Source organism: Coffea arabica, chromosome 1c (assembly GCF_036785885.1).
Source record: "Coffea arabica cultivar ET-39 chromosome 1c, Coffea Arabica ET-39 HiFi, whole genome shotgun sequence".
Lineage (NCBI taxonomy): Eukaryota > Viridiplantae > Streptophyta > Magnoliopsida > Gentianales > Rubiaceae > Coffea > Coffea arabica.
The window spans coordinates 42,795,925-42,817,332 of record NC_092310.1 but is presented as its reverse complement, the minus strand read 5'-3'; the positions used below and the strand labels follow the sequence as shown (position 1 = coordinate 42,817,332).

At 34.4% G+C, this 21,408-nt stretch overlaps 2 protein-coding genes across 2 annotated transcripts; both read left to right on the top strand.

Moving 5' to 3' along the window:
- Window positions 1-9,176: 9,176 nt before the first annotated feature.
- On the top strand, window positions 9,177-9,959 carry LOC140005363 (uncharacterized). Its single transcript, XM_072046252.1, has one exon. It carries the CDS (start codon window positions 9,177-9,179, stop codon window positions 9,957-9,959), a length of 783 nt encoding a protein of 260 aa, XP_071902353.1.
- A 452-nt stretch (window positions 9,960-10,411) lies between these two features.
- Window positions 10,412-10,891, top strand: LOC140005362 (uncharacterized). Its single transcript, XM_072046250.1, has one exon. The coding sequence runs from the start codon at window positions 10,412-10,414 to the stop codon at window positions 10,889-10,891; it is 480 nt and encodes a 159-aa protein (XP_071902351.1).
- The last annotated feature ends 10,517 nt before the right edge of the window (window positions 10,892-21,408 follow it).

Below are 21,408 nucleotides of genomic sequence, written 5' to 3'. Positions count from 1 at the left end.
TTCAATATTTTAGAAGTAATTTTTTTTTGTAGATTTGCCAAGGTAATTAATGGAGAGAAAGAAATGAAAATACTTCGTGCAATATAATTACTTGTTGCAAAACTGATTTTTTATTATCTTTGTGTTGGTTGACATCAATTCAAAATGAAAGGAAGGTGCAAAATTTGTCCACCTACATGTTTCAGTGATGCTAAATTTTCTACCTGAGAAATAGAAATAATTACTATTTATTGCCTTCACATTCTTTCTGTACATTAGGACAAATCTATATATATAAAAGTGCCAATGTGATTTGGTGTTTTAGTGATTTAGTTTTTGCTTTCCAATAATACTCTTATATAATTAAATAATGAAACGTGCCTTAAATTTCAAATAAGAATTGAACGAGGGATATTTATGGATATTTGTAGTGATGCAGTTACTGTCTTCTAAAATATTGTATTCTAAAAGAAAACGAATTCCAAACAAAGTTAAACAAAAAGAGGGGGGGCAAGGGGAGCCATATTGTAAAACAAGTTAAACCCAAAAATTTGAAGCCATATTGTGAAAGGAAATTGAAGAAATATTTCTACTTTATTAATTGTTGTAAAAATTAGCTTTTGCTTTCCAACATTAACCCTCCCATAACATATTAAGGCTAGCACCAAATTTGAATGACTTGTTGATATCGTTGAGGGTAATTGTGTAATATTGCTGTTAAGTTTTTATTTTAGGAAGAGAACTATATTGCATTTTTCTTATGAAATATAGTAAGATTTGGAATGAAATATGGCAAGAAAAGCCCACTCATGAGTCATGAGAATGGAGCGAAACACTTCTTATTTTTATTTGTCGTGGTTCTAGCTGGCTACAATTCCATATTGGAATAATTTCCAATGAGTTACTAGAAACAAACATATCTAGATCAACTCTGTGCTTTTTCATTTTCTCTTTTTTTGTATGAAAACCTTCGAAATCTGAATAAGTTAAAAAGTAGGAGTACAACATAAGGCATCACTGATATTCACAATCTAATAGTAAGGTGGCAGTATAGTAAACAGACCAGAGATTCTTAAATCAGGGTTAAATCATCATCCATCCCCTTTTGAAATGATGTTGCATGCATTTGCAAGAAGTGAAGGTAGAACAACACAACAGAGATTCTTAAATCCCGTTTTACCGCAGGCAGCTTTGCTTTGACGGAGCATAAAGTTGATGTGGTTAGTTGCAACAAATACCGAGCTTAATCCTCTTAGCTAGTTTGCTGGCTGGATTGTCGTACAAAAACATGTTCAAATCTGGGATATGCCAAGCCTGTTAAACAGTCCGGAATCAAAGCCAGAACTAGCCACATTATGGATCGAAGATACCTTCTTTCCAAGATCAATGAAAAAGAAAGGACAGAGGTAAAAAAACTACAGAAAAGACACTAAAAAGAAACAGCAGGTCACAGCTTGCTATTAATGACTTCCAATAATAATAGTACTAATAAAAACAATGATCTTAATAATAACGGTCTATTCTCTCTATTTATCAGAACATTTGTAATTTTTCTTTAAACTAATAATACTCCAATGGCACATCCTATAGTTTGCAAAAATCGAAACATGCAAACTATTTAAACAGGATAAGAGAATAAGACCTTCTCATTCAAGTTTTTCTAGATTTTGAGGTTGTGAAAAGAAGTCTTTTACATTACGAGCCACCTTTATCTCCAAGACTGCTTCAAAAACTACATCAGATCCCATCACTGTATCTAATATCACTATCAGCAATAAGTGCTTTGTGGCATAATTAGTCATAGCAGATTCATCAATAACCTAAAACTATCAAGTTCATATACCACAAGGCTGTATCACGAGCACTTTCAACAGCCCAACATTTACTTTCAACATGTAAGAGTAAAACAATATAATATTCCAAACTTTAGTAATCAACAGATGCAGTAGATGGTGGCCTAACGTTGTGGAAGAAACTAAAAAAGACCAATGATGCATATCTGATAGCCTACAACGTTGGAGAGTCCATGATTGTTTATTCTAGCTGGTTTTGTCCTCTATCTCCCAGTCTTTGCTAAAGAAAGACGACATCCCCTTGCCAACTGCCTTCCATTTGTACTAACTAGCAAGGCCAGTTGCGTCCACCTATGGTGCGTGCACTTCTCCCTCCCAACCTCATGAATCCTTGCCTAATCTTTATCAAGATGAGACTTGGTTTCCAAGATCAAGTGAAGCAGCATATTCTAAAATGACATGCTCAAAAGAAAACAAGCAAATTTCATAAAATGCAATACCTATCTAGGATCCTCAGCTTCTACTATATCATTTAGGCAGCGAACACCTGATAAAAACTAGTAATACTTGTTCATATCTTAACTTCACTGAGGAAATGAAAGTTTATTTTAGTGCCACCAACAGATAAGGTAAGATACAAATCTAAGTAACCCTTTAGAGCATCCTCAAAGATAAAGTTATTTAACTTGCTATTCCAAATAATAGGTCAATACTGGAAATTACCCTCTAAATCACACAAAAAACAAAAGAAAGACTGGAAAGTCTAAATGATAAATCGAAGCACATTTAGAAAATAAAGAGCAAGAAGAAAGACAGAAACTGGTAAAAACCAAAACAAGAAAATGGCTCACACCTTTTCCATTTGGCAATAATCCTGCATTTTCAGCTGATACTGGTAGGATGGTAAGACCAAATTCGTCTGTTAGCTCATTCAGAACTTTATTATTCATAGAAGCAGGGTTCAATGACTTAGATTCAACCAACCTTTTATAAGCAGTAGCTTGGCTATGCATGTCAGATAAGGGTGAAGTTCGTCAAATATAATCCTAGGAAAGGCATAGTTTGAACCCTACTGATAAAACTTGGTGCTAAAAGAAACATTAAATGGTTCGTAAATAAGGAAAAGCAAAAAAAGATATTTCGTGGGGTTAGTTATGCTACATGTGGTATTGCTTAGATGCAAAAGAAAGATAGTCCTCAATAATCGAAACAAGATTATTGAAACTCTAAAAAGCACTTAATGGTAATCCCCTAGAAGAAACTCTGAAAAGTACTTAAAAAAGTAATTACTCAAGAAGAAACCTTAAAAGGTAGTTTTGTGTAATAATAAGAGTTCCAGGACCAGAGAACAGTTCTGAACTTTGATAGGCATTCCTGATCAGGTTACTAGCTTAGGCCACAATCTGTCAAATTTTACTCCCACTCTCGACAACCTTTCCTAGCACACCCTTAACATGCCATCAACCCAGCAGTTAATTTGTGGAACAGTTAGGGTACAAGCTAAATGCATAGCAGAGCACAGCACATACCATCATACCTGCAACATTTGTCACCACAGGGGTTTGCCTAGTGACTAGAGAAATGTTTTACACTCTCAGAGTTCTCTTCTCTGTCAAGTTCAAAGTTCGAATTCTGAACTTGACAATGGAAGGTGAGAAGGATGTGGAGACAGGTGGGAGGATAAAATTAAATGTTAAAAAAACAATCTGTTACATGACACAACACAATCGACTAACTGAATAGGTACAAAAACAAGATTGTATTAGATTTTGTATTCCCATTTTCCAAATGAAACATGTCTTTTACATATAACTCAATAAGGTAAATTTATATTCCATCATATAAGTTCCACACATGCTTGAGATGCAAGTGTAAACATCTGGAAAAATTTGAAACATATCCATCCTCAATATTTGAACAATCAATTTAATCAAATAATACATTGCAGTCCATCATAGAGTATTCACATTTGATACTGCAGAGATTCCAAGAGCCCAGTAGGACAATGTTGTAGTAACTCCCAAAGATTACTTAGAAGCAAATCTACGAATTCCCCTGCTACAATCATATGCGTCTTAGTAGACACAAGAAGCGATGATGATCCATATTCCAAGATGTTGCGGACTTGGTAAACAATAGACTCGAGCTTCTCGATTAATTTAGATATCTGTGAGCTCATTTCATCAAGGACTTTATTATCTTCTCTGAAGAACCAATATTTATAATAGAGACCTGTTGCAGATGATACCAGAATGTTACAGTACATCATAAGTTTCAGCTGGCCTTTGCCATGCAACCTGACAAAGAGAATGAAATTCTTAAAGAATACTAGCTTCTCTTGAAGGGATGTTAATAGTTTTTCAAGTCTTGAATCACACAATTCACCCCAGATGACAATATCTGCAAGATTCTCTAGCAAAGATTATAAGAATTTTATGAAATTATCTTCCAAAAAAAGAACGGGCCAAAGAAGAATACAAATCCAAATGGAAATCCAGTTCTAGATAAGACAAATATATATCTAACAGTTTGCCATACCATTTACGGATTGCTTGCCTCAAAAATTGTTGAAAACCAGATGCTGCTCGGGCTAATCTATCATCTAATCAATGAAGAAGAAAGTAAAACTGCTTCTCCTTTTCATCAACAATCAGTGCAAAATATCTAGCCCCATCACACCGAAATCCAATTTGATACAGAATAAATGTTTTAGCTAGTCTTAGCTCTATCTTCAATTCATTCAAACCACAATCATCCTTGCAACAATCTAGGATTAAATCAATGTATTTTGATAATGATCCAGATACCCAGACACCAGAATAAGCCAAACGGGCTTGGTCAGCAAAAGCAATAATCTTCTCTAATGATATGAAAATGTTTGATTTAATCCGATCAGACACTTCATTATCATCTCTGAAAAACCAACAAATGAAGTAGAGATAAACTGTATATGCAGCCACAACTCCACAGTGCTACTTATATTCGATATTGTCCGGTATTTCTCCTTGTAAGACACTATTCAAGAGCAGTATCTTCTTGTGAAGGGGCTCCAAGAGTGTGGCAAATCTTCGATTACAGGCTTCGCCCCTGAAGAGAATATCATCGAGATTCGTTAGCAAGGAGGAGAAGAAATACAGGAATTCAGAACCGCAAGAACAATCCTAATCCACTACGCGACCCAGCATATAAGAATACCATCGAGGCATCCCTCAATCCAATTTGCTGTCAGGTTGCAAATTTTACATCATGGCATTCAACATCTGCATGTATTTACTTCTGATAATTTGCCTAAATTTGAGCACAACTTCTCAAAAACAAGAGATCTCTCGAGCAGGGGGCAATCAATCCTCAAGTAGAAGAGAGCAAAAACAAAAACGCTGCCCATCTTGATCAACAGAGTCTTCAAGGCCCGAATAAGAATACTGTCCACATAGAAGAAATGTTCTTACAAGTCCTAACTCCACCCTCAGCTTATTCAAGCCATCATAATCCTTGTAGAAATCACCTTCGCCCACCAGCCACTGCAGCTTACCTAAACTTAAATCGATGCAGCTTACACACTTCTCCATCATCATGCTTTGTACCGAATCTAATGATCCCTCTTCCACTATTCTCATATATGTGTCTACCTCTACCGGTATGGTGATCTTTTTCTTTTCTGCCTCTCAACATTTACCAAGTCAAATTTGCATAAGGCATCACTGATATTCACAATCTAATAGTAAGGTGGCAGTACAGTAAACGGACCAGAGATTCTTAAATCAGGGTTAAATCATCATCCATCCCCTTTTGAAATGATGTTGCATGCATTTGCAAGAAGTGAAGGTAGAGCAGCACAATAGAGATTCTTAAATCCCGTTTTACCGTAGGCAGCTGTGCTTTGACGGAGCATAAAGTTGATGTGGTTAATTACAACTAATACCGAGCTTAATCCTCTTAGCTAGTTTGCTGGCTGGATTGTCGTACAAAATTTTGTTCAAATTTGGGATATGCCAAGCCTGTCAAACTGCCTGGAATCAAAGTCAGAACCAGCCACATTATGGATCGAAGATACCTTCTTTCCAAGTTCAATGAAAAAAAAAAGACATGGGTAATAAAAACTACAGAAAAGACACTAAAAAGAAACAACAGGTCACAGCTTTCTATTAATAACTACCAAAAAACAATAGCAATAAAAACAATGATCTTAATAATAACAGTTTATTCTCTCTATTTGTCAGAACATTTGTAATTCTTGTTTAAACTGATAATACTCCAATGGCACATCCTATAGTTTGCAAAAATCGAAACATGCAAACTATTTAATCAGGATAAGAGAATAATACCTTCTCATTCAAGTTTTTCTAGATTTTGAGGTTGTGAAAAAGAGTCTTTTGTATTACGAGCCACCTCTGCATCCAAAACTGCATCCAAAACTATGTCAGATCCCATCACCGTATCTGATATCACTATCAGTAATAAGTGTTTTGTGGCATAATTAGTCATGGCAAATTCATCAATAACCTAAAACTATCAGGTTCATATACCACAAGGGTATATCACGAGCACTTTCAACATTTACTTTCAACGGCCCAACATTTACTTTCAACATGTAAGAGAAACAAAATATAATATTCCAAACTTTATAATCAACAGATGCAGTAGATGGTGGCCTAATGTTGTGGAAGAAACTAAAAGAGACCAATGGTGCATTACACCAGGCAGTCTCCAACAGCCTGCAAGATTGGAGAGTGCATTTATTCTAGCTGATTTATTGCTCTAGCTCCCAGTCTCTACCAAAGAAAATAACAATTTCTTGTAATGGTGACCTTGCCTTGCCAACTGCCTCCAAACTGTCCTAACTAGCAAGGCAGATGCTTCCATCTCTGGTGGGCCTACATCTTCCTCCTAACCATATTAATCCTTGCCTAATGTTTGTCAGGAAGAGTCTTGATTTCCAAGATGAAATGAAGCAGCATATTCTAAAATGACATGCTAAAAAGAAAAAAAAAACAAATTTCTTAGAATGCAATGCCTATACAGTAGCTAAGCTATCTCCTCAGCTTCTACTAGATCATTCCAGGCAACACCTGCTACAAACTAGTGATACTTGTTCATGTATTAACTTCACCAAGGACATAAAAGTTTAATCTAGTGCCACTAACAGATAAGGCTATACAAATCTAAATTACCTTTTAGAGCATCCTCAAACATAAAGATATTTAACTGCCTATTCCAAATAATTGGTCAGTATTAGAAAATACCCTCTAAATTACCCAAAATGCAAAAGGGAGACTGAAAAGGCTAGATGATAAATAGAAGCACAATTAAAGACCAGTAAGAAGAAAGACAGAAACTGGAAAAACCAAATCTGGAAAACACCTCACACCTTTTCGATTTGGTAACAATCTTGCACTTTCAGCTGATACAGGTAGGATGGTAAGACCAGATTTATTTGTTAGCTCATTAAGAACTTCATTATTCACAGAAGCAGGGTTCAATGACTTAGATTCAGCCAACTTTGCATAAGATGTAGCTTGGCTGTGCATGTCAGATGAGGCTGAGGCTCGTGAAGCATAATCCTGGAAAAGACAAAGTTTACCCGCTGCTGATAAAACTCACTACTAATAGTATAATGTTATAGGAAATAGATTTTAAGCAACATGATGAATCTTAGCAGCGGGGATTGCTGAAATGCTCTCTTTATCTGCTTTTGGCAGCCCAGTTTCATCTAAGCCAACCAAAAAAATGTTGCGGGAAAGTAGGGGCGGATTTAAGAGAGGGCAGTGGGGGCTCTTAAATTCCTATAATACTTCTACAATTTTGGCATAATTTTAAAAGTGCTCCTAGAATTTTTTTTAGAAACAATATGAAAGAACACAAAATTTATATCATTCACTTTCCTCCTTTGGACCCCGTTTTCCCCCCAACAGGGCCAAGTACCAATTATACCAGTCATTTCTTTTGGTCCCCACTCCTCAAGTTCCCTTTACTCATGTGGTCTCCCATTTCCCTTCACAACCGGTTCCTCTTCTTCCATACCCAAGCCAATTATTTTTTCTTTTTATCACTTCATCCAATCATCATTTACTTCCTTTGTCCCTAGTCCCCAATTTCCCTTTCCTCCTCTGTCTCTCGGTTGTCCCCACTTCCTAACTTACGAGAGCCATTTTTTCTTCCACAACCAAAGTTTGTTACTCTTTTTCTTGATCACTTTATCCGATTTAGAGATTGCACCAGAATCAATTGATCTTCTGGGACGTGGGTCCGCCACATTTTGCAGCTCTTTTCACCAACTTTAGGAGACCATTAAAATCAGGTTCTAAACAATTACTTATTATTATTATTTTAAATTTGTTTGCAAATATATTTCTAGAGCATGAGACTATTATTGTTTTAAAGAAATTTGAAAATTGATTAGTTAATATAATAACTAAAAAATGGGTTATTTGATAAATATTTTAACTTGTGAAATGGTGATTTAAGGATTTATATTTTATTTTTTATTTTCCTTGATTAGTTTCTTATATTGGAGTTAATGTAATGATGAATAGAGGGCCATTTGACATATATTTTAACTTTTAAATTATTCTAGTGTGGATCCTTTTGTCTAATTAACTTGATTAGGTTCATATGTTGTGGTTAATGATTTGATAAAATAATGAATAAATAAGTCATTTAATAAATAACTTTAACTTGTAAAATAGTCCTTGGATAGATTTTATTGTACATTTAATATTTTAATTGGATTATATCTTATATATTGATTTTAATTTCTTTAGCTATGGAGAGATATTTCAAGAGGAAATCAATGGAAAAAGAATCATCTAATAAAGAAGAATTCAAGAATAATGAAAGTGCAAAAAATGACAATAAAAGAAGTTACTTGGGGATTAACTTAGATGAATTACCTGCGGATCCAGCCCAAAGGAAAAAAATTGGGGATTATCATCCAAGGCTTCAAGATGAAATTCGGAGATATTACTTACAAAAGGGACCATGTCAACCTCATGAGCATGTTTTTTCACAAAGAAAGATAGGAAAAAAGATGCGTCGATTTGTTTGGGGTTGGTTTGATGATTACAAGAATTGGTTAGAATATAGTAATGAAAAAGATGCCGCTTATTGCTTAAGTTGTTATCTATATAGACCAGATGTGGCGAACAATCTGGTGGTGATAGTTTCATTAAGGAAGGATTCACAAATTGAAAAAAATGGATAGATTTGATGTTCATGTTGGTGGTCCTAATAGCGCACACAATCTGAGTTGGAGTAAATGCCAAAGTTTATTAAATCAAAATCAACACATCGAAGTGGCATTTTTTAAGCAATCAGAGAAAATGAAGGCTGAGTATCGGACTCGTTTATTAGCCTCAATAGATTGTGCTAGATTTCTCCTACACCAAGGTTTAGCTTTTCGTGATCATGATGAATCTGATATCTCTGATAAATTTTCTTGAACTTTTGCACTTCCTTGCGGATCATAATGATGATATAAAAAAGGTTGTTCTTGAAAATGCCCCTAAAAATCTCAAACTCATTGCTCCAGATATTCAAAAGGATATTTCAAATGCTTTGGCAAGTGAGACTACAAGCATTATTGTAAATGACATTGGACATGGATTGTTTGCTATTTTATGTGATGAATCTCGTGATGCATCAACAAATGAGCAATTAGCAGTTGTTATTTGTTACGTGGATTTACATGGATATGTGATTGAGCGTTTTCTTGGCATTTTACATGTAAGAGATACTACTGCTCTTTCACTTAAAAAAGCAATTGATGTTTTATTTTCAAAACATGGTTTGAGCATATCACAAATCCGTGGTCAAGGTTATGATGGTGCTAGTAACATGCGAGGTGAATATAATGGTTTAAAAACTTTGATCATGAAGGAAAATGGTTCTGCATATTATATTCATTGTTTTGCACATCAGCTGCAATTGTCACTTGTAGGGGTTGCAAAGAAACATGTCCAAGTCTCTTTTATGTATAATACATTGTCTACCTTAGTGCATGTTCTTGAAGGTTCATCTAAAAGACAAGAAATTCTTCGAGAACAACGCCTTAAGAAAGTTGTTGATGATCTAATGACTGGAGATCTTGTGAGTGGTTGGGGTTTAAATCAAGAAACTAGCCTTCAAAGAGCTTGTGATACACGTTGGGGTTCATTTTGGCTCATTGTTAAAGTTGGTTCTTATGTATGATTCTGTAATAGATGTTCTTTTGATAATTGAAAATGATGGTCTGGTGGAGCAAAGAGGTCAAGCATATGCACTTCTTAATTCTTTGCAATATTTTGAATTTGCATTTATTTTTCACATGATGAAGAAAATCATGGGAATAACGAATGCACTATCTGAAGCATTACAAAGGAACATCAAGATATTGTGAATGCTATGGGTCTGGTCAAAGTTTCCAAGCAATAATTACAAGCTACTAGGGAAGATGGATGGGAATTTTTACTTGATGAAGTTTGTTTGTTTTGTGAAAACATGAGATTATCATTTTGAAAATGGATGAAATGTTCATCACTAGTGGGAGATCTCGAAGAAAAGTTCAGCAAATTACAAACCTTCACCGCTGTTGAGTTGAACTATTTTGTGATGTGATAGATTTACAACTCCAAGAACTCAACAATCGTTTCAATGAAATCAATATGGAGTTGCTTCTTTGTATGGCATGCTTGATTTCAAGTGATTCCTTTGCAGCATTTGATAAGAAGTTGATTCGTCTTGCAGAACATTATCCTTGTGAGTTTTCAAAGTTGGATATTCTTGCACTTGACACTGAATTGGATACTTATATTAATGACTTGAAATCAACTAAGGAATTTCTCGATTTAAGAAAAATCTCTGATCTAGCTCAAAGGTTGGTGGAAACTAAGAGAGATATTGTGTATCCATTGGCTTATACGCTCTTAAAGTTGGCTTTGATTTTGCCTGTTGCTACAATTACAGTAGAAAGGGCTTTTTCAGCCATAAATATAGTGAAGAATCGGTTACGAAACAGAATGGGAGACACTTGGATGAATGATTGTTTAGTTACTTATATTGAGAAAAATATATTTCGTGAAGTTGAAAATGAGAAAGTTGTAAATCGTTATCAAAATATGAAAACTCGTCGTGAACAATTATAAATAGTTTAGTTTGTTTTTGAAATAAAATTATTATTACATTAATAATTTTGAGTTTGTCTTTTTATATTTTTCATGGAATATACATATCATTTGTACTTGTTGGTTAATTTATATATTTTTTGTGCTTAAAAAATTAGAAAAAGAGTAGATAAAAAATTTTAGTGTTATTTTACTCATTAAAATTTTTTCTGGCTCCGCCACTGCGAGGAAAGGGGGTTGAGGTGAAAACCTGAAAAAAGAAGATTCTGGCTACAAGAACAAGAGTTGTAAGTAGATTTATACCATTGGTAGGAGATGTATGCACACCATTTTCCACAAGGCTCCGTGTTAATGGACCAGGATTCATGAAAGATATAGTTCGAATCTCATAACGAATGGCTTCCAGTTAGGAAATAGTATCTTGTAATTCTTTATGCACCTATAATACACAAACTTAGTACAGATCATCTGCAAACATCATTGAAAGACAAAGTGCACTTTACATTTCAATTGTCTAGCCAGTGAATCTCAGTCAACAACTATACCATACATGTGCTTTCTATACAGATAGACACAAACATACAGAGCCATATATCTATGGGCATATGTGTGTGTAGAGAGAGAGAGAGACCTAACGAGCCTGAGATTGCTGCATAACACTATCGAATTGGCCACGAGCCACTTGGACATATCCAATTGCCCTTTCAGCTAACCTCCCCGTGGTTCTTGCAATTATTGGCAAATCCTTTGGGCCTGAACTACAACTATGAACGTCAACACATAAACCTCAATTCAACGTTGACTCTATTACATGTGCACATATGCCAGAGCAAGAGACAGAAAGTATCATCTCTAAAGGATCATCCTTGGAGCCACCCAAGCAAAAATGGAAAAACTGCAAAACACAACACACTTTGTCGTGATAGCAAACAATACAACTTACTACATTGTTTCATCGCATTTAGAATCTACATCAATTATACATAGGTAATCATCCAAAGAGATGCAAAGATCGAAATCTATACAAGGAGGAATAGCCAATAGCGTACCAATTAGCGCAGCAATAGCTCCAATTATGAGAAATAGCTCCCCATAAAAAATCCCAAGCATCACTCTTTGCTTTTGTTCCCCCTCCTCCTAGGCACTTGTACTTGAGCAAAGTGCATGACAGGGCTAAATTAGTGTTACTTTATGAAACTTTGGCTCAAAGATAAAACTGTAAGGTGTTGAAAAAATGTACAAATAGACACCTTTTGTTGTCTTCTTTATTCAATGACAATAAATTGCACATTGTATTCAAGAAACAATCAATTAAAATCCCAAATTGGAACCACTAACACCAGAATATTTATTGTTTTGCTTCCTCTCTAACACCGCCTCCTAGCGCGTGATGCACACAAACACACACACACTGTGAGAACCTGAAAATTTTCTTAATTTCTAGGCATGATTTTCTTTCTTTTTACACGTTTTCTATATTTTCATTATTATATTAATTTCATAGATATTTTTATGAGTAAATATAGGTTTTAAATCATTTTCCTAGTATAAGATAGTTCATGAGATATTAGGAGTGTACATTAGACGTGGGACCCGCTAGTACGCTAAGTGCGGTAATTTCGGCCAATTAGATTAAGTTTTACATAAAGGGATTAATTTACTAGGTGTTAGGAGATAATTGAAGGTTATCTAGATAGATTAACCTTGGTAGACAAAAGGATAAGATTTAACATAGGAAAGGACAAGCGTCATGAAACCATTGGAGGGTGGACTTTGACCTACTATTCATCACCTTTACTAAATATCAAAATTGACCAAAATCATCTTTATTTCTCTAGCTTGTTGGCCGGCCCTTGTAAGGAGAAAAACCAAGAGAGAACCTTCAATTTGTCCTTCCATTTCTTGCTAAAATTTGAAGTTTCAACCGATAGAATCGCAAACCCTTCCATAAGAGTGTTATCTAAGGAAGAACAAAGGTCTTGGTGGAGTGATTCTTGTAGAAGAAACCCTAAGCCATCATCTTTCCCCAAGTTTCAAGGTAAATTCCCTATAAAATTTCCTTCTACTCTTAATAATAGTCAATTAGTGGATTGGAGAGGTTAAATGTGTGGTTTTGTGGATAAATTTATGATTTTAAGTAGGGGTATGATGAATTTCAGTTTTTATGGTAAATTTTCTGTCCTCATATGATGGTTGATGTTTAGCCATGATTTGGTAGTGTGTTATTAGTAATTTTGAGCTTGAACATGCTAGCTTTACTTGTCTCCAAAGAATTTCAGCTTGTGTAGCAAAAATTTCAGCTTTAGGGTTTCTTTGTTGAGCTACCACTTGGTTGTTTTTGAAGGGTTTTGTGGCTCTAATTAAAGGTGTTTGATAGCTTGTGATTTGTGGGTGTAATTGTAGTGGAGTTGAGAAGTGATTGGGTGTTGAGGTTTGGTTGGAAAAGTAAAGAAAGACAAGGGGAAGTGCTGTCAAAATTTTCGTGGGAGCTTCTGTGCAGTCTTAGGAAATTTGCTATATCTTGATGTAGAATTGTCGGAATTCGTTTTTGTTTGTTGCTTTTGAAAGTAGATTCATAGAACTACAAACCGTAAAAATTTCAGGCCCTGTTTCTGTCTGTACAATGTATGGAGATTTTTCAAAATTAACAGAAAACTGCATACCTGTTCTGTCTTGTGATGGTTGAAGCAGCAACTTGAGACTCGAATTTGACTGACTTGTGTTCTGAATCCTATAATGGTGTCTTCTGGAAAGTTGTAGTTCTTTGAATGAATTTTGCAACGGTATAAATTTTATTAATTTTGGACTTAAGAAGCTTGAGATATGATTTTTCATTTAGGATTACACAAAACTAAAAAATCCTGTTTTCCTAGAATTGTTCTTACTCTCATTTTTCATTTCATATTTGGAGTTGGTAAAGCATTGTGGCTATGGGTTTTGGGTAGAGGTGAAGGGGTTTGAGGTCGTTCATGCTTTTAGAACTAATTGTTATCCTTTCACTCCAAAGCTACATCTTTGTGTTGTATTAATGGTTCATGTGGTTAGGCATATGACTCGCAAATGAGTCTCACATGCAAATTCCATTTACTAAGCTTTGGAGTCGAGTTTTAAGTATTTTCCCTGGATTGTTCTAGGAAGTGCCGGCGATTAAAGCCATACTTGGAAAGGAAACTTTTGAAGTTATTCTCGTTTGAATTGGTGAGTGTACCACTCCCCTGAATTATTGCTAAACTGGTTATCCATACTTGCAAATTGGTATTTGAATGTATTTCCCGACTGTTTATTTTGTACGAGACGAGAGTGTACTTTATCGCACTCGCTCTCTGGCCTGTGTGACTTATTTCCTGTATATACTTGAATCTGTTACCTGCGCCTATTATAATGTTGTTTGGAAGTGCATCCAACGACTTTCCTGTTAAATCTGAGCTCAACCTCATGGGGAGTTGATTGAATTGAGCCAGCTAGGGTTTGATCGAGGAAATTGACAATCCATGGGTGCCTGTTCCTGGAGAATCTATAGGTATTGGAGACTCTGGATTTCCGGTATACTCGAGTATTACCATTCCTGCTCCTGTTTGGCGTTCGGGCCCGGTAAGGGGTATGTTTGGTGAACGGGATTTTGGCGTAAGAGGGGTCTACGGACATGTGTGTTTTATTAAACGTTGACGGTGGGTCAACGAGGCTGGATCAAGTATTGCAATGGGGATTTATCCTTTACATTGTGATGTTCATTCATTTCTCGTATTTGATGTGAATAAATGCCTTAAAAGTGATTTCTCATGATTTCTATGTTTATAATTTTGGTACCTCATTGAACTTCTAACTCACCCTGTCCCGTTATCCTTGTTTTTCATACAGGGAACCATCTTTTGGACCAATGATCATTTTGAAGAAAGAATTGAACTTGTATAAATACCCTCTTTGTATAGCTCCTTGGAAGTTGGAAACCCTAAATGTATCTTAATACAATGTTTCATTTTGGATTTGTAAACTTACTAATATGTATATATTAAAGTATTTCCTCATGTTTATGTGACATATCTTTGAAAATGTACATTCTCTCAGGTTAACCAAAGTTTTCTTTTACTTGGTTGGACTGTGACGTGGCGGCTGCACTTCTATTTCGTTTCGATTGTTGTAGGAACGCTGTACCAAAGATTGATTATATCTTTTAATTTGGTTCAATTGGGTTCTGAATGTTTATCTTCTCGAAGTTCTTTTGAGCGGTTGGTAGGATTTTCTGTTTGTTCCAAATCTGTAGTCCCAGCGAGAGTTGGGTAGGCGGTCCACCGACCCTTTTGGTTTGCCTTAGGGTGAGGTGGGGCTGTCACACACACACATACACAAAAAGCACCAAATTCTATATTTCCTTTGCATTTATTCTTTTTTGGGTTCTAATGTGAACATTTTATGAAAATCTTGACATGCATGGGCAAATACAACGATTTTTCTGCTCAACCTACATTGAAGCAAGGCCGAAACTTTCTATTTCAGCCATATTCACAGCCTTTTCCACATTAATGGAGCAAGTAGTCACAAAATTGCAGATGAAATATTGAAATATCAAGAAAATTGAAACAAGACCATTCAACAATACTCAGCAAAAAATTCAATCCTGCATGTAAACTATATATAATTTGTATGATGCTGACATTGAGAGCATGAGAAGCAGCTTACAGTGGTATTTCGGAGAAAAATTGTGCTTTGATAGTGTCCTATTACCTTTACTTTACTTCTTGAAGGAAATGGAGAGTTCTCAGAGATGAGGACGGTGAAACGAGAGGGCGATGGGGGACGTTGTATCACCTGAGATTTTGAAACCCAGACCAAGTTGGTCGAACCGAAAAAAAAGTGGGTCAAGGGTCATGACTCATGACATCATAAATATGTTAAAACCAATTTTTTTGATCTAAAAGATAATTATACAAATAAAAAATACATGAAACGATTGAGTGATTCGTACAATTAATTGAACTGGAAAAACTTGTAATCTTAAGTAAAAACATACAAGTATTCTAAAATCATAAATCAATATTGAAGAGTAATGAACTAAGGTTTAAAGCTAAATATATCATTAACATTAATATATTCATCTTTTAAGTTAAGATAGCAAATTTAACAATATTAATCTTTATGTTCTCTTTGGTTATTTAGTGAAATAGCGTAGTTAAGAAAATTGGAGGAAAGTTTGAAATAAAGAAAAAAATGCAAAAAAAAGAAGTGAACTGTAAAGTAATAAAATAAACATTGACCAAATTAAACTCAATAAAACTCATTGTATGCTCCCAAACAAAAAAACTCATTGTATAGTAAATGAAATTTGAGCCCTTTCATGCCAATTATTTACAGCATAAGGATTATGAGAATAAAAAATTCTATTGTCATTATTTAGTTAAATTTTACATTAGTATCACCAAATGATACGATTAAACAGATTATATTCTTCTCCTTTTTTTAACTCTCTCTCTCTCTCTCTCTAACTCTCTTTACAAATTGTTTTTTAACTTTACAACTGCATTGTACCTTCTTAAAGTGTAAAAATTCCAAAAATTAAAGAAAAGTAGGCTAAAAAACATGTATGATGTTTATCATGTGTGAATTGAAACACAACACTATGTTGGTTTCAAAAACTCCTAAATATGATAATGTAAAAAAACCTTGCCTTGATCATTTTAGATATAGCAGTCCAAAATAGTCTTGCTTAAGAATAACTATAGCCACTTCAAAACAAAAAAATAATTTAAAAAGTAATTAAAAATTATGAAATGCCTATATAATTGAAAATTATGACGTGCCTATGGTCCAAACGATATACACAAATGTGAGAACAACTAAAAACAAGGAAGTTTGTTATTTTTTACTTTATTTTTTGACTTACTTAAGCAATATATACAAACATGAAAATAGTTAATAATAAAAAATAAATACTTTTTACTTTGTTTCTGCTCATAAACTTGGGTATCTTATAAAATATCATTTTGCTTGAAAGAAATAAGTAGTTCACTATTCTAAATCGCCAACATGCCTAGTCACTACAACTTACTTTCTTTAATTATTAAAAATTAGCTTTAAATTATTAAAAAAGCATGAGTCTCATAACCCCTTTTAGAGATAAAATCCATTCTATCACCAAAATACGGAATGTTAACAACCATAAACTATATATAAAAAAATAAAAATAAAATAAAAAAATGAACTAAAAAAAATAAATTAATCAGGCACCAGTCCCCGGCAACGGCGCCAAAAATTGACAGGTGCCGAACCTGTACAATAATAATAATAAAACCTAACTACTACTTGAAACAGTCAATAATCAATTCTAGTACTAGAGCAGGGAACCTAGGTGTGCAATGGGTTATTTAACTGAATATATCAGAATTAATTATTTAACTGAATTCACTAACTAATAAACAGTGGCAAGCAGGGTCGTCTTCTCAGGAATTGGGAAGAAATTTGTTTCTTTTCAAACCAAGACAAATGGGGGTTTTCAGGATTAAATGCTAACTAAATAAATTAACTGCAAAAAATAATTAATTAAAAGAAACAATTGGGAGAACTCTAGCTAAGGATACACTTCAGAAATAGTTCATGCACTGATCATTGATGCAAAAATAATTCCAACATTTATTAATAGACTGGTTATAGTTGTCATGCATGCGATAAACAATCAATCTTTTTTTAATTTATCGATAGTTAAGGTACGACCGTTAACTACTTCTGTAACACGAAAAAAATCCTGTGTATGATCATAGAATTTAATTTCTGGTTTGCATTAAGATTTAGAAAGGTCCAATCCTAACTAATAAACACGCTACGAGGGTTTGTTTAAACTAGATCGTATGTTCTCCTGACATAAAGCCAATTACGCCAATTGCTACTGAGATAGAGATAAACGAACAATTACAGATTCAATTACCCCCTATTTAGCAAAATAGCCTACATGAATAATTAATTATTGCACATTAATCAATCATACACAAGAGATATAACAATTAAAAGTAGGAAATATATAAATACCAATAAATGAAAGAAACAATTCAAAGCAGTTTAGATTTCACAGTATTTGCTGAACCAAATCGTCAGTTGTCCCCTTGACTAGAAATACGAAGTTAGTTCTCCATTAATGGAGAACAAGCCATGTAAAAATCTATTTTAAGCTTCCCCCTTGTTTCTTTCCCAAAAGTCGGCTAAAAAGCAAAGTACAAAGACAAGAGAGTTTTTCCCCGAATTTTTACAAGCTTTTCCCTGGAAAAAAGGCTAAAGAAAAGCTGATGCCTCCTGTCTCTTGTGCGGCTAGGCCCACCAAAGAGTCACTCACGTTGCTGACTCCTTCGAGTATTAATCACACGGGCTGGCCATCCTATCATTTTCCTAAATTTTAGCTTTTTGAAACCAAATAGACTTTCTCCTAATCTTCCGCCAATAATCCACGTAGACTCCATTTTGAATTGAAAAACTCTTGAAAAATCACATCTTTTATCTTTTTTTGTTCCACCTTCCTAAAATTAGTACCAAATACTAAATATACGTAGAATCTATCAATTAATACAATATTTGGAATAATTGAAGAGGAAAATAATTATAGAATTAATGACAAAAATGCAACCTATCAATTTTTCTCACATCTAAACCATGTTTGTTCTCAAGTATAAGAACAACAAATCAAGCGATCAAATTCAAACAATGGCTATTGCTCAAATCTTCTATTGCCAAGATACAATTAAAACACATGTCAAGTATTAGTGGCAATTTATAAGAAATATCTCTCGAGATAGCTTTCAAGATTAAGAACTCTTTCAATTTATGACTAACTAATTTAATAAATATAAAATATTCAACCATCATCCATAAGCAAATGGTTCGACTATTAATCAAAATCTCAACATTAAAATTCATGGATCAGCGGGCTAACAATTCATTCATATTTTTCACTATTAGCAAATTTTTTTTTTCTAAAATATCCCCACACTTGATTGATATTCTTTTTTCAGGGGAAGTGTTTAGTCTTTAGTCATTTAAGCGTTTTGACGCGAACTCCGACATTGGCCAAATGAAGGAACCCGGTTATTCAGCCATCATCGCATAACAACCACATACTCATAGCTATCATCGCTTTTTGACGCGAAAATTGACACTTATGGTGCAGACCTCAAGTTACTAGGCAACAATACTAGCAGAGTATAGCCGAATACTATTCATAAATAAGCACCAAATTAAAATTAAAAATCACATAAATTCGTTTCATTTCCTAAACATGGAGAACTAAAATTAATAGTTGAACCAATTTATATAAAAAAATGCTAGATAAATATTTATAATACTTAGAGAAGTTAACCAACAAGTGCAAAAATCACAAAATCTCAAATATTCACCAAAAATATATCCTTAAACTTAATAATGTCATACTTAACACTTTAGAGTATAAAATCTTGGCAGTATAAAAATTTGAGACATCTAGCCATCGTTTATCAGGAACAATCAAACAAAAAATTCCAACAAAAATACCCACACTTGTATTTTTTCAATAAAATACCAATATACTACTCTCTCTTACACCTAAATCTTATATTGTCCTCATTGTAAGCAATAAATAATAAAATTCAAAGCAAAAGGGACAACGAAACTTCCCTGATCATCAAAGGGGTGTGGCACAGCTGTAAGAAAGAGGCATAAGACATGTAGAGTTCAATGGCAAAACTAATAACGATGAAGGCAATGATCGGTAGCTAAGGATGTCAGGTGGCTCACAATAGATGAGAAAGAATTATGTGCGATGAACAACAATACTCAAGAACTGACGACCCACGTTGAACAGCGCAACGGTGGCAGTGGAATTTGAAATCCTTTGGTTGTGGTCTTGTAGCTGGACAAGAAAAGAAAGGAATAAAAAGGAAAGGGAGGGAAGAAGAAAAGAGAGAAAGAAAGAGAGAAAAACAAAAGAAAGGAATTTTTTTTTAAACCACTACGTTAGACGTGGGCATGCCTAACTGTCCTTGAATCTTTTGACTAATCCATGGAAATTAAGATCTTTAAGCGTGACCACTTAGCACAGGCACGCCTAACTACTGGAGAGTCTTCTGACTAATTTTTGAAAATTGAGTTCCTTAAGCGTGACCACTAGGCATGGGCACGCTTAACTAATGGAGAGTTTTTTGCCCGCGGACGTGAATTGCCTTCCTTCGGCGTGGGCACGTCTAACTGTTAGATTTCTGTCACAAAAATAACAAATCACTAAATGCAACTAACACTTAATAAAAACTCCAAAAACATAAGAAAACTAAAACAAAGGCCTTGGGTTGCCTCCCAAGTAGCATTTTTCTTTAATGTCTTTGATTAGACATTGCCATGTTTATTCACGGAGGATAAAATCGTGTAGCTCGTTTCAGTGTTTCATCTTCTATGTAATCCTGATAACCCTCGTGAATAGAGTAATTCTTGAGCACACGAGTTACGGTCTTTAATGGACTAGTAGATGGCGCCAAACAAACAAGTAATGACATTAAGTCTTGACTCACTCATCTATCACAAGTACTTACTGGTTCGAGATATTTTGCCATCGTGACTCTTAATCTATTCCTATCATGAAACTCAAAATTTTCTGATATAATAAAATCAATCTCACTAACAGGAATTAACGAATAAGAGTCAGAAGAATATTGATTAAGGAATGGAGGAGATATCACCGTATTTGGAGATTGTTCACAGAATTCATTCACTTGAACAATTTGATATTGGGGTCCCATTTCTTGCACTTCAACTTTCTCTTCAACTGCATTTTTAGATTCTTCTTCTTGAGACTCTTGCAGTTTTATGTCATTTGTCAGGATAATTGCACTCTCATCTTCCTCATAGTCGATAATAGTCGGTGAGGGCAATTCTCTACTCATTCGAGAAGTCAATTGCATTATCCTAGATGTCAATTGATTCATTTGATCCGCTAGGTTACGCATGCTCGCTTGTGTGTCCTGATGAAAATCTATTGTCTCCTGATTAAAATTCATTGTCTTCTGTTGAAGTTGATGTGTCTCCTATTGAATTTGATGTGTCTATTCCTTCAAAAGACATACGTGACATGGATGACGGTTCTTAAGACTCTAGCTGTTGCAAATCTACTGGTTTTTATTCATAATTAAAATTGGAATCATCCTACCATCGTTGCTCATACCTGTTTGAATAAGAGTTATACTAGGTTTGATATTAAGGTGAAAAATCTCCAAAAGTATCGATTGTAGCACTTAGACCATCTTAAAATGTATGGCATATGTCGATTAAATGATTTGAGGCAAAATAAGTTTCACAATTTGCAACAACCTATTGATTATTAGAAAAAGGACGAGTCTCATAACCCCTTCTAGAAATAAAATCCAATCTATCACTAAAATACGAAATGTTAGCAGTCATAAACTATATAAAAAAATAAGAAAAAAATAAAAAAAATGAACTAAAAAAGAAACAAATTAATCAGACACCAGTTCTCGGCAACGGCGCCAAAAAATTGATAGATGCCGAACCTGTGCAATAATAATAATAAAACCTAA